At 38.4% G+C, this 13852-nt stretch overlaps 1 protein-coding gene across 1 annotated transcript; it reads right to left on the minus strand.

The window, feature by feature from the left end:
* Positions 1-218: 218 nt before the first annotated feature.
* LOC118811323 (transcription factor 12-like) lies at positions 219-13572 on the minus strand. The gene is made up of 12 exons (XM_036575482.1): positions 13306-13572; positions 10228-10327; positions 9172-9311; positions 8215-8356; positions 7978-8042; positions 6483-6579; positions 6149-6222; positions 5842-6027; positions 3992-4088; positions 3588-3816; positions 2531-2763; positions 219-794 (listed from the first exon to the last, which is right to left on the minus strand). Exons 1-12 carry the CDS (start codon positions 13375-13377, stop codon positions 649-651), a joined length of 1581 nt encoding a protein of 526 aa, XP_036431375.1. The 5' UTR covers positions 13378-13572; the 3' UTR covers positions 219-648.
* Between the last annotated feature and the right edge of the window lie 280 nt (positions 13573-13852).

A 13852-nucleotide genomic window follows, 5' to 3' on the forward strand; every position in this document is an offset into this window, starting at 1 on the left:
ACATTGGTCTTTCTGTTTTACATGTAAAAAATGTATAAGTAGAAAATTACAACAAAATATTAGCATTTTGGTTCCATATTCCATAACATTGTCACTTATCATGTAACTAGCCATGTCAACACTATAATATATGAAAATTCACTTTTCTATCAGAAATGGATCGTTGTCAAAGGCCTAGCCTGAAGTTTGTAAAGTACTGAGGAACCAGCTTTACTATCACAACTATTGCATTGAAGTCCATGGTATCAGTAATGGTATAAAAGGGCATGATTTGTACAATTTTTGAGTGTTTTTTGTATATTCCTCTTTCATTATCTTGTAAAAATCTGGATTGCCACTGGAGAATGCTAAATGATTCTCAGAACTGCGTGTTGTTTCCCAGAAAACAGTATGAATGTGGGAAAACAAACTGGTTTGTCAGGTAACTGTGTACATATAAACAGTGTAAAATTTACATCTCTCTTTAAAGTCAATTATAATGCTAATGGCTAGGAAAGTGCTATAAAATTGAGTGTATGCTTGTCAAACATATCTGGTTATCATAAAATACTGCAGTTTATGGAATTAACCCAAACACACACACACACACACACACACACACACACACACACACAGACACACTCACATACACAAGCCTCACACATTCAGTCAGAGATGTCCAGACAGGCTGTTGATTTGGTCAGATAGTGCTGTGTGGATGACTGTGTGCATGGCGTGGGGGTCAAGCGTCAGGGCCGACACCTTCTCCTCCTCTCTCCTTCTCAGACATGCTGCCTTAGGGTTGAGATTACGTTCTGGAGAGTACACAGCATATGGGTTATTGATGCATTAGACCATACATCAGATATCAAAATAGACAGACAGTCTAATACAGTAAAAAAAAGGTTCTATATAGAACCATGAACACTCAAAGAACCCTTTGCATGATTAAAGGTTCTTTGCATCATGAAAGTGTTTTTCAGATTGATGGATAAGTGCTGTAGATGGTTCTATGTAGAATCTTTTTGGAAAGGGTTCTATTAAGCACCAAAAAGGGTTCTTCTGTTGTTACGATGTCAGACTTCATTGTATTCTGCTATTGTTATAGGCATAATATCATAGCCATAGAAGAACACTTTTTGGTGATATATAGAACCTTTTTCAAAAAGGTTCTATATAGAACAATCGACAACACATTCTCCATCAATCTGAAGAACGCTTTCACAATGCAAAGAACCCTTTAATTATGCAAAGGGTTCTTTGAGTGTTCATGGTTCTATATATAACCATTTTATTTACTAAAGAACCCTTGAAGAACTATCTTTTTTAGAGTGTAGGCCAACCCAGGACTACTAATACAGATGTAAAAAAGTCTACAAGAGTCTTGTTTTTGTCACTTTAAGCCTGAATGTTTCCTTGCTGAATAAGTGTGCACAACCCCACAGTTACTACCAAAGGTGTTGAAGCCCCTTTTGCATTGCATTGTTTACTGCTTTAGACTTTGCAATTTTATCTCACTTTTTCTCCTGATAAACGTTCGAGCCAGTATGCTTTGTGCCAAAATATCTTGATATTCAGAGCCAGTCATCATTCCATCTATTGACTAGAGCCCCTGTCTTAACAGAAGAGAAGCAGCCCCAAATCATCATGCTGCCACCACCATGCTTCACAGCAGATATGGTGTTCTTTAATGGATGAGCTGTGTCATCCTTGTCATCAGCTTGTCATTGTGCCAAACATATCTTTTAGAATTCAGTACAAAAACTTCAATCATTGTCTCATAAACTAGAAAAAGGTTTTGGGTTTTTGGTAAACTTTAGACAGATTTTTAATGTTGCTGTAGGCCTCTTGACAGTCTACATGATAAGTTTTCTTATGTCTCATCATCAGCTTTTGAGGATCTTTTTGTCCTTGTGGTACCACATTTTCATCACCTACTGACAAGAGTCTACACAATGCTGTATGGTACAGCCAATGTTTTTGATATTCTATTGTACTATTCTGCTAATCTGTACTGCTTAACAGTAAGACTCTACAGATGTTTTGCTCCTCATGAAACAGAAGGATGCAATGTTATATTTAGGGTTAACTAGAATTAGATTTGTTAACACTAAACACATCTACAAGGGTGTGTACACTTATGAAACCAGGGTATTGTAAGTGTTTTTTCAGTTATGTTTTCTAATAATTATCTATTTGTTTTCTTCTTGTATTTTGTTGTTTTCAAGCCCATATTAAAGAGGGAGGAATGTCTAACATTAATTTCTGGCTTAACATCACAAAAACCTGCAATTTTAGTAAGGGGGTGAAGACTTTTTCTGTTTATTCAGGTGGTTCTAGGTTTGGCCTACAGTGAACACTCTCTAACTAAACTTGAAATGTTGTCCAAGAAAAATAAACCAACACAGCACAGTGATTGTTATCCTTTTTAAAGATATTCCATTAATTTTCTTGATTTGTACTGCTGTAAATATCACCATATCAGTGCTACACAGATGAACTAAAACTGATCCCAATTAAACAACTTATCCTGAGTGCAGGGAGTGCTTACCCCGGACCTGTTGCTCTAGGCTTAGGATTACTGCGACGGCTTGGTGAAGGATGAGCAGTTTGGTCTGGGGTTTATCGCTCTTCAGGTGCAGCTGGCACATGCGGCCCAGCTCCTTGAAGGCCTCATTGATGTCCCTCACACGCAGACGCTCGCGGGCGTTGTTCGCCATCCTCCTCTCCTTCTCCCGCTCGGCCTTCTGCTCCGGAGACAAATCCTCATCCTCATGGATGCTGCTGTGAGCACGCACACATATATCCAACACAAACATACACACACAGAAATGCTGTAAGTAGAAGCTCAAAATTGAACACATATCTGAATCATGTTCATCTTTATATGCATGCTTAAAAGTCCTGTACAGTCATTTAGAACTACATGAGAATTCACATATTCAAAGAGAATTAGCTTTGGCAAAAAGCATGAGTAGTCAAATAATTCCCTAATCTGTTAGCATTCTTTCTGTTTTCAGATTTTATTTATCAACACTCTATTTAGTTGTAGATGTGACGTCAAATTTCAGATTCATTAAAATAAAATAACATGGATCACATACACTGAAAATAAATGGTTCAAAATGTGTGAGGAGGTAAATATGGCAAGGCAGCAGAAAGTGTTAAGTGCTAAACACTTGTAAGACTTTCATAGTCATCCCATCTTAAATCTTTCTAGACAATTGTACAATGCACACAGATGTATTTCTATGATAGTTTCCTGTTGCCCTCTAGTGGCCAATCTGGGTAATTTGAGAGCTGTATTGCAATTATTGGGAATGTAAGCATGTACTTTGTAAGTATGTACTTTGTCACAATATAATTACACTATTACAATGTAATAATAATGCAGCTTTTAAACTTAAAAAAAAGTAAGTAACCTGGTTAACTTAAAATTTTGAGTTAATTAGTACACAAGCACACTTTAGAACTTAACCCACAGTGTACATGTGTGTACAGTGTATATTACTACATTATTGTATTTTAACTAATTCTATTACAATATAGTTATGAAGCTGTAATGGAGCTGGTTGTGCAGATTTTCTGCTGTTACGGGAGGACATCACCTGTTCCTGGTGGCTGCACCAGCACTGGCTGTTTCTAGCTCTCGGGTGTCACTCTCTGCATCGGAGTGCAAGCCGTCCGAGGAGAGGTGAGACAGGCAGCTGGAATGAGGGGGGTGAAGCGGGTGGGCAGGGTGCGCCTGGTGCAATCTAAATTCCTCCCCATCAGCTGGCTCCACTTTCACTTCAAGACAGCCTGGAGACACATTAGAGAGCAGCCCTGCAGCCAGAGCTAAAGGACACAAGCAGAGAGTTTCATCAATGGTAAGTTTTTTATTAACAGTAAAAGCAAACAACACTGCATTAACGCACTGGTAACAGCAGCTGAACCAAATGAGCAGAAGAAAAATGGAACTGAAGAAATGAGCAGAAGAGAGGGAGTGGGAGTGAAGATGACTTGGGCAGACCTCTGAAGCTGTCTTCCTGATTAGTGAGATCAGAAGAAGAAGGAGCAGCTGAAGAGTGTACGGCCAAATGAGCAGCCTCACCTGGGTCAACGGACATCTGTCAAGACACACAAACAGAAAATACAGTATATCACTCTCAGGAACATATTCAGTCAGTTTCCCCAGAGTTTTGTCAGAAACAAAGCAAACTATAAAGCAGATCTGCAAAATCAATGTTAGATTTAAGCTACTCAGTCTAAGCAAATAATGACTGTGCAACTCTATATTAAAGTCTACCTGTTTTTTCAGCATATACTGTAGTATGTAGTATATTCACAAATATGAAAATACTTTTAAAAATTCATCATACATGCATAGAATTGCTCAGTTTTTGATTATGCTGATGATGGACACTATTGTTCCACAATATAATACATAGTAGGGAGGTAAGAAAAAAATTAAATTAAAATATGGTGGCTACAGAGCTGAACAACAGCTAGCTAACTCCTTTGCGTCTTTGCTGTCACGAAGAAGTACAATAAAAGAACAGTTAATTAAAACCTAACAAGTTGGTTTGACAACAGTTTGACATGACATGCATGGCAGCCTCACTTCAATACTTGCAGTTAACCCTCAGAATGTAACAATATATTAATATTTTGCATACTAACCTGCCACACTCATACATTATTAAGATATAATTCCTTATTGTATTTGTGTATAATGTCTCTTTGACAGAGCTGCTCTCTAATGTTACACGTCACTGCCTATATCATTTTACTCACTGAACTAGCTAAATCCAAAAATTTTCCAAAAATTTACCAAAAAGTTTCCCAAACTTCTTTCTACAGGGTACAGAGCAGGCTTGTTTATGACAGGTTGCCTCTCATCTTCTCACCTCATTTATTTGCATCTAAAAGTGGGCTCTCCCCTTGCGACCCTTCTATACCATTGCTTCTCTTTATTTCAGAGCCCGACTGGACCAACTTATACTCAGAGGTGGGTAGTATTTACTTACATTTACTTAGTCACATGTACTCAAGCAACATTTTGGTGGATATGTACTTTTATGAGCTCATTCAAATCATAATGCTTTTACTTTTCTCTCAAGTATATTTATGAGGAAAAACATTTAGTAAACATTTAGTTAATAATAATTAGATTATGTTACATTACAACCAGCATCTGTCATGTTTTCCTGTGGCTTGCAGCTCTTATGTTGGTGTGATCTCACATTTACAATTTTATTTTTGGTCCAAAAGGACACACAAAGAGAAAAATAGCACCTACCAATGTTTCACTCCTACAGTGATAGATGCTGGGTGTACTAAGTAGTTTTACTGCTCTTTTATAAATTACTTAAGCGCTTTTTGACCTGCTACTTGAGTGATTATTTTCCTAAAGTAACACGACTTTTACTTTAGTATTTGTCCAGGCTAGTCTAGTCACCTCTGGTTACAGTGGGTGATTGGTTTTGGCCACTATTAAGACTTTAGCATGTTTTCCTTGCAGGGACATAATGCAGGACACTTTTTGGTGTTGCTGTGAAGAGTGATTCTATCTGGAGCTGAAGAATTCTTTACATCTATAACCTAAATAAACAAACCTTCATACATCATCCTTACACCACAACCTCAACATTTACTATTCCACAATTCAGTGACAGGATGCAGTAAATATTACAACCTGCTGGTTAAATCTGCAGTGTGTGGGTGTGTCTGTGTGAATCTGAGTGGCAGTTTTAAGGTCATGGCTATAAAGCACTTCATTACATTGCAACTTTACATATTGGACACAATGGGGGCTTTTTCTACATGCAATATTACAACGCCTGCACACATAGGCTAGTTAAAGAGATAAGGAGGGCTTACATCTGTTGGTAATCCGTTTGTCACTTGTCCTGAGATGGGGTAGTTAGACCTCATTGTGATTGGTCCGTGTTGTGTCTGTCCAATAAGGCTCCGTAAGTCATTGTTCAGGGGGATATTCGTCCCACCCACTGCGTGGTTTCTTAAGACATGAATGGCATCATCTAGTCTGTCCAGTCTGTCCTCGATCTGAAATTCAGAAACACAGAAACTCTAAGTTAGGAAAGAAATGAAACACACATAATCATATTTATTGCAAACATTGCTTTTTTTAAAACCCAACGATAACAAAAGTCTGAGAGGACTTTACCAGCGACTGCAGAGAGTTATCGTAATTGGACGGCAGTGATGGCTGTCCAGCTGATCGAGGCCATTGGTTGGCTCCTGAAAGAAATATATTGATAAATAAGATGGAATGTCTGTGTCCATCTCAAGAAATGAGTCATTCCAAGTTCTTTCGTTTAATAAATACTAATACAAATGGTTATAGTTACTAAAGATGCTGTATTAAAGATGCATATATGATTTATGCTACCTACAGAAACACTGTGGATTTTAAGTTTCTAACTGTTTCAATAGCATTACCTGGCCAGTTCCAGCTTTGATAAAGGAAAAGAAAAAAGTTCACCCTCAAAGCGTTTTACCTGCTGAAACTGTAGAGGCAGCCAGAGGTGATGGGGATCTCCCCGGAGTGGAAGAAGTGGATGGAAAACTGCTACTGGTGTGATCAGGGGAATAAATCTAGAGAGAGAGAGACAGAGAGAAGAGCATTTGAGGAGAGGTGAGGGGGTGGGGTGCGGTTAAGCAGGGATTTCAGTGACAGCACATGCATCACTTTGAAAGCACAACTCGTCATCTCTTGGAAGCTTTTTCTCTACGCCTCAGGGTCTTAGGTGAAAATGTCATAAAGTAAATTACATCATCAATCCAGATCTTTTTACCACCTGGAATTTACAGTCTCTTTTAACTTATGTGCCAAAAAAAGGTTTACATGCATGCAAGCTTTTGAAGCTATAATCATAAATACCTAATTTTCTAAAGTACATAAAGTTGAAAGCAAAAGTCAGATCACGTTTTGTTAATTTTCACAGTGAAAATAAGTTAACTCATCCTCTACAGAGAACACACTGCTGAACATTTAAAATACAATTATTGTATATTTGCTGAATTTATTTGCTGAATTTAACATTGAACATTGCTGAATAATACATCACATTTTTTGGGTGATTTAAGCATACTGTATGCTAAAGTAGTGGCATCGCACCCACTGAAGGGGAATTCCACCAGTTTTTAAAAATGTCTACATAATTATGCTAAGATGTAAATATAATTGAGCGGTTAGAGTCACAGTGGTTTGACTGGTTTGTAAACTTATAGAGTCAGAATTGTTCACAATGGTGGTGATAGGAACCAGATGTCTGAAGAGTTTAATGCCTCTAAAAGCTCCTTCACAGACAGTTATTACATGAAATGATTATGAATACACTTACTGATGCCTGAGATACTGTTTTACAATAGTTTTGAGACAACATTTAAGGCCAAAATGTATTTTTTAAAATCAATTCAAGGTGATGTGATATAGTGTGTTGAAAGGTGAGATATTCCCCAAAGAAAATTTATTTGTTCAGATTTACCATCATCAGCATTACATAAAAGCTCAGAAGACACATGTAGCTTTACTGGTCATTTTGCATAAAATTTTCAATGGCTGTATTTGTGTTGCAGACATGGCAGCCCCTGGTTCCTATCACCACCACTCTGAGTTTCTACATCTCTCTACAGTGAACCAATTAAATTATGTTGACATTTTGAAAAACAGGACCTTATTTAAAAAAATCTATTATTTTTGTACTAAATACATCATTTTTGTTTATAAAACCCTCTGTGAAACTGGCTGAAGGGTTTAAAAAATGAATGCCAGTTAATAACATTTACAACAGCTAGGGGTGCTGAGGAACAGTGGCACTTATTGTCAGTGACATTATACGAATAGGGTAAGGCAGCAGAGTCTGGTATGAGACTGGGCCACTATGTTAGAGCGATGAATAACAACACTGCCCTCCCTGTGAACAAAACCATGCCATGCCACTGATTCTGAAGTTCTGCTCTAACTGGCTGTTATAATAAGTGAGGTCTTACAGAAGCCAGGGCTTTTCCAAGAGCATCTCCAGTGTGTGAGCTTCCAACATGTCCCCCCTGCCCACCTGAAAGCACACACACAGATGATACAGTATTAGGGAAGGCACAACAAGACAAGTTTATTTATATTGTACCTTTCATACACTGCAGTCATTACTACATGACCAAATATTAATATACCAACAGAATTTCAGTTGAATTATTATTATGTATTAAGTATTATGAATAAATACTTACCCATGGACCTGTCTGTGGTATTGGCTGGTGCAGTATGGGGTGCAGACACAAAAAGTGTGGCGTTGCCACTGCCTCTGTGAAAAGTGGACATTGGCGGAAGACGCTTGCTGGCTTCAGGTAGTGCTGAATTTGGTAGTACATTCTAAAAAAATGTAATAATGGCATTTAGTCTTGAATATAAACATAATACACAAAAATGGTTAGTGATTAAAATGTGTTCTGTGGTTACACATAAATAAAATATATCACATCAACAAATTTGTTTTATTTAAATTTGTATGTGCAACTACTTGCCATGATTTAATCACGTATATTGTCGCTGTCCAATAAAAAACAAGTATCTCCAAAATAGTAACTTTACAGGAGAAGGCAAAAACACTCTTACCTTTCCATATAAGTCAATGTAAATAGATTTTATTCCAAGTGATTTTAGAGCATTTCTATTGGTCCATGCATGATGAAATTTTTACACGACGTAAAGGACAGCTGGTGTGTTGAAACTATGTAGAAAATATGGAGATACATGGTTTTCTTTGGACAGCGACGATATTCAAAGTGCCATTTTTTCAGAACAGAATACTATGAAGGTATTTTTGAATCCTTTAAATCCTTTCATTAAATTCTAATTCCATTTATTCAAAGAATTAAAGTTATTGATGTTTGCAACAGGATTTATGAGGAATAGATTCCTTAACTTTCCTTAGATTGGCTACATTTTATATTAACAAATCAGATTAATAAATCATACTGATTCTGATAAATGGAGTAAAGTCAATCATTGAAGCCAAACAATAGTGCTGATGTTAACTGGTTTTAAGGCCTACAAGCCTTCTGTGTCATTAGCTTCAGAATGACTGTGACATGATTCGTCCTTTTAATTAAATGGATTTAGAGTTTCTGGCTATGTCTATGCTATTCTCATAACCTACACATTAACACTGTAAAGTAAGATCTTACCAGACGGTCATGTGTTGGCAGGTTGCCATAGTTCCCGGGCGGTGATTGGCTGGATGGTGGGGAACCCAGCATGCCTCCATGACCCGATGGGCTGATCCCACTGGATGAGCTCCAGGGGTCTGTGGAGCTGTTTGTCCCATCTGAAATTAAATAACAAAATATACCGAGGAAAATTAGAAATGTAGGAAAAGACAGGACAGGATTCCTTACCCTTTTTTCTTTAATCTTTGTTTTCTCAGACCGTCTACTTAAAACTAAGACTGTGAACTGAGAAAGAAGACAGAATAAACAAGAATAAAAAGCACAATTCAGTCAAAGGAAAGTAGATTGTTTCAATAATGGAAGGTGTAACTTGCTTATGTAATTTTTTTCAACATTTATACAATCTAATTTAGAATTCAAACAAATGTCAAGCTGCATCACCATCACATCCGTAGTGTATATAGTCTTTGGCTAAGGCCAAAAGTAGCCAACTACTGTATATTGTTTTTGGCTCATGTCAAAAGTCTGGCAAAGAACTCAAAAGCCCAATAGAGAACTTCCAAAGCACAGTTAATAAGAGGAATTCAATTCACAGTGCAGTCCTTCGTGAGTTTCAAAATGGTTTTGGTTTGGCTGTAAATGCCTGACTTTCTTCTCAAAATACGAACCAACCATGCTTCCCAAACAGCTGAGAAAACAAAGTCTGTGTGTGTGTTTGTGTGTGTGCACTTTTCTGCACCCCACCAACCCCCTCCACCCCATCCCTGCCCCAAAGAAGTCCTTGGAACAGCAGTGGAGTAAAGGCTGTGGAGGATCTTATTTCGTTCTCTCTCCTGAGGGACTGTGGCGTCCTTGAGAGTAAAACACTTTCCAACAACAGACCTCTGTCTTCCAATACACACGCACACACACACACACACACACACACATACACACACACATACACACATAAACACATAAAAACACATTGTACATACACACACAAAGTTCACATACAATAGTAGTCTCGGGTCTAAAGAGACAACAAACTGAAAACTGATAGAACACATTGTTGATGTATAAAACTAAATTTACCAAAAAATGCATTTGTGAAGTTCTGGCTGGGCAGTCTGAATGATGAGTAGGAAGCCGAATCCCTCTTCAGATCCTCTGCATTTGGAGACGGAGAATACACCTGCCATTTAAAGAATAAAAAAGGCCATTTACAGAACAGAAAGGTCATTTAAAGAACGACAGAGACTGAAGCAGCATCACAGGAAGCACACTGAAACAATTCTACATTTCATTATTTCATTCTTGATACACTGAAAAAAAGTAATGCATTAAATTTACTTGATTCAAATATGAACCTAATTTTCACATGAATGACATATATTACATCAACATCATTTTGTCTTTTAGTTTACTTGCTTTTGGCAATAATATGTTGATGTAATATATTTATATTACGTGGAATTGATGTACACATTTAAATCAAGTAAATCTAACCCTTTAAATGGCCAAAAGTTTTATTACACACTTCTATAACCTAAGAATAGCTTAAACAGTTTGCACTGAAGTCCCTGTAATTACAAAATAATTATATTGTAGATGCTTATAAGGTACTTTTACTACAAACTTCTCATACTTCAGACACACTCTATACTCATAGAATAACTCAAACACTCCAGTCAGTGTAGTTACTGAACAATAAGTCTATATAAGAACCATTGAAACATTCAAATGGTTCTTTGAGTTGTCACAGTTCTATATGTAACCATTACCTCTACTAAAGAACGCTCAAAGAACCCTTTTTAAGTACGTAATGAAAATATTTGATGTTTTGGATTAACATGTTTATTTATTAATTAAGTTAAAAGTTTCTGAAGATTATTACAAGATCATTACAAAACCATCATGCTTGGAATTGATCACACTTTAAAGAAGCGACCTAAAGTTTTGCACATTGCGCACATGTGTATTAGGAGTAAAACATATGTTATCTATATATTATAGTGTAAATATATCCATAGACTTGATGTGGTTATCTTCTAATTAGTTTCACAAACAAGCACACACAGACACATGGATCCTCCTCTCAGCCTGCTTTGCACCTGCTTTGTGCTTTGATCTGACTTCCCTTCTCTTTCTCCCTCTCTCTTGCTTTCCTTCTCCCCTCCCACTCCAGGAAATGACCACAGGCTTCCTTGGACCACATCAATGGCATGTGCATTGCCTGGGCAACAGCCTTCTGGGACCAGGATCCCGCTGAAACCGCTGATGATTCCGTTTGCCCCATTCATAGACGCATGACCCAGAAAGCGCAGCGCTGACCTTGATTGGCTCCTTTCCCGAAAGGATTGGGCCGAGTCAGCCGGAGCCTCATTCTAACCCACGGTGAGCAGCATATGGCGCAGGATCAAGCCAATTGCCCCCAGTCAGTGATGGCTGGCCAGGCGACCCGTTAATAATCTTAACACCCTGCAGCATGACCTCTCTCACCCTCAGGGGTCATCACGGAAGCACCGCAGCCCTCTCTCAGCGGCCAAGACGTAGAGGAGCTCTCTCACTGCCTGCCTCTATGACCCAGACTTCATCAGATATCAAAGCACTTGCTAGGATGAAGATCAAAGAAGTTACTTAATTCACACAGCGGGGCTGCTTGCAGCCATGACGTTAAACAAGTATGTGTCCGAGCCAGTGAAAACACTACCACAGAACCCATTTTAGAGAAAAACCGGCAATGCTCTGTGTAGGAATGTATCTGGAAACACATGCCATGTCTTATGGCATACAAAGGCAGGATTCAATGGAACACGTTTCATCAAAGCTCACTGACTAGCTGCTCCGAAATTTTCAGTCAAACCCAAATCAGCCCCACACATGTGCTACTCATTTTTCCCCCCTCGCTCTGTGTCATCCATGCCCGTCTGGAGGCACTTACCATGTGTGCAGATCAAAGAGGGGGCTGTGCACTGTTGTAATGGGGTGGAGAGCGCAGGGGAAAACACATCTGCCAGAGTTCAGCCACATACCAACCAGGGCATTTCACCTCACGGCAAAAAAATATCCCACTCTCCACTACAGCTGGGCTTTGGACTTCTAAGATACACAGGATAGGATGGTCTCTGACTTCTAAAGTTGAGCCCCAAAAGCCAAAACCAGGCAAGAAGAACCATGAAAGTAGTTGGCAAAGTATGCCTGCGGCTCCAAACAAGCTTTGAACTACTTCTGGGATGAGGACCACTCTTCTAAGCATTGTTACGTGTTATACAAAGAGGATGGAGCGCATTACCAACATGGATGGATGCAGTCATTGATGTGAACAGTAACACGAGTGCAAAGATATATTTCACAACAATGTTGCAATGGCAAGTGACATAATTTCCATATTGCATCAACACTGCCAAAAATAAGGCAAGTGAAAGACAAAATTGCATATACATATATATATATATATATATATATATATATATATGCATCGAGTGCTATGCAGCCATACAGACTGTTATACATCGTCAAATGAACTGATTCCAAAACTACGAGACTATGAAAGGTCGACGTGTTGTGACAGGCCAATATGTTGTATCCTACACACTTCTATTTATCTTTTTTTTATCCACATTTTTATCCACATTTATCTTATAAAAGCATATATGTTTCTAGATCCAAAACTTTCCTAAAGATCTTGAGTTTATAGCAGACACAGAAACCCCACTGCTTTCCTATCCTCATAGTGATACATGACTTGCTGGGCCAGCTTTAAATGCTATACAGACTTTAATGAACTGATTCTGATCAATTGTTCAAAGAAGGCTACAAACATAATGCTACGTTTACTACACTAACTATCCACATTTGTGTTATAAAAGTACATGTGATGTTTCTAAATCTAAAACATTACCAAGAATCCCAAGTTTACATCTGACATACAGAAATTCACACAATCCATTACTTTGCCATGAGTGATTTGCTGGGCATCAAGTGCAATATAGACTATTATACATCATCAAATGAACTATTCTGATAGATGACTCTAATAAGACTACAAAGACATCAGTACTGTGTATGCAGGACACTTCTATGTATCTAACTGTCTTATCCACATTTGTGATATATCTAGACCCATTGTTAAGTTTACAGCAGATACATACAGACATTCCCACAACTCACCGCTTTCCCATTGCCATAGTGATACATGAGTGAGTTGCTGGCTGACCCTGGGCCAGGAAATGCACAAAACATGACCGCTGCTGCAGTGTCTCCTCAGTGCTGTGTGCTGTTAAGTGTCCTTAGATCCGCAAACTTCCCAAAACTGTCCCCTCTCGCTCTGTCTCTCTCTTTCTGTCTCTCTCTCTCTCTCTCTCTGTCTCAGACTCGGCCACAGAAGCTCAGATCTGACCTCTCCTCACAGCCTGTCTCATCTGAGTTCACACTTACTCCTACACTGCTAATGCAAACCAAGACTGAACCACTGAGAGAGGCGTTGGTGGGGGAGGCTACTTAGGCTGGGACAAACCATGTGAGGCAGGATGGAGGGGGAGGAGCAAATACAAGCTCCTTTGATCATCTTTTGCTTTAAACTCAGCAGTCTAGAAGTAAGTGAAGTGATGGTAGTGGTCCTTGTTCATTTCACAGGACTGACTGTTAAGTATGGGTTGTCCTTTACTGGACCAATTGACATATTACACACCCTGTAAAATTCATTATATCATGCATT

Source organism: Colossoma macropomum, unplaced genomic scaffold (genome assembly GCF_904425465.1).
Source record: "Colossoma macropomum unplaced genomic scaffold, Colossoma_macropomum, whole genome shotgun sequence".
Taxonomy (NCBI): Eukaryota; Metazoa; Chordata; class Actinopteri; order Characiformes; family Serrasalmidae; genus Colossoma; species Colossoma macropomum.

Excerpts from the sequence above, each read along its gene's own strand:
- LOC118811323 (XM_036575482.1), bottom strand. The coding sequence starts at position 13,377 with ATGTTTTGTGCATTTCCTGGCCCAGGGTCAGCCAGCAACTCACTCATG. Across the intron at positions 6,223-6,482 it reads TGCCTCTACAGTTTCAGCAG|GAGCCAACCAATGGCCTCGA; the intron begins GTAAAACGCTTT and ends TATTTCTTTCAG. Across the intron at positions 2,764-3,587 it reads GGTGCAGCCACCAGGAACAG|CAGCATCCATGAGGATGAGG; the intron begins GTGATGTCCTCC and ends GCGTGCTCACAG.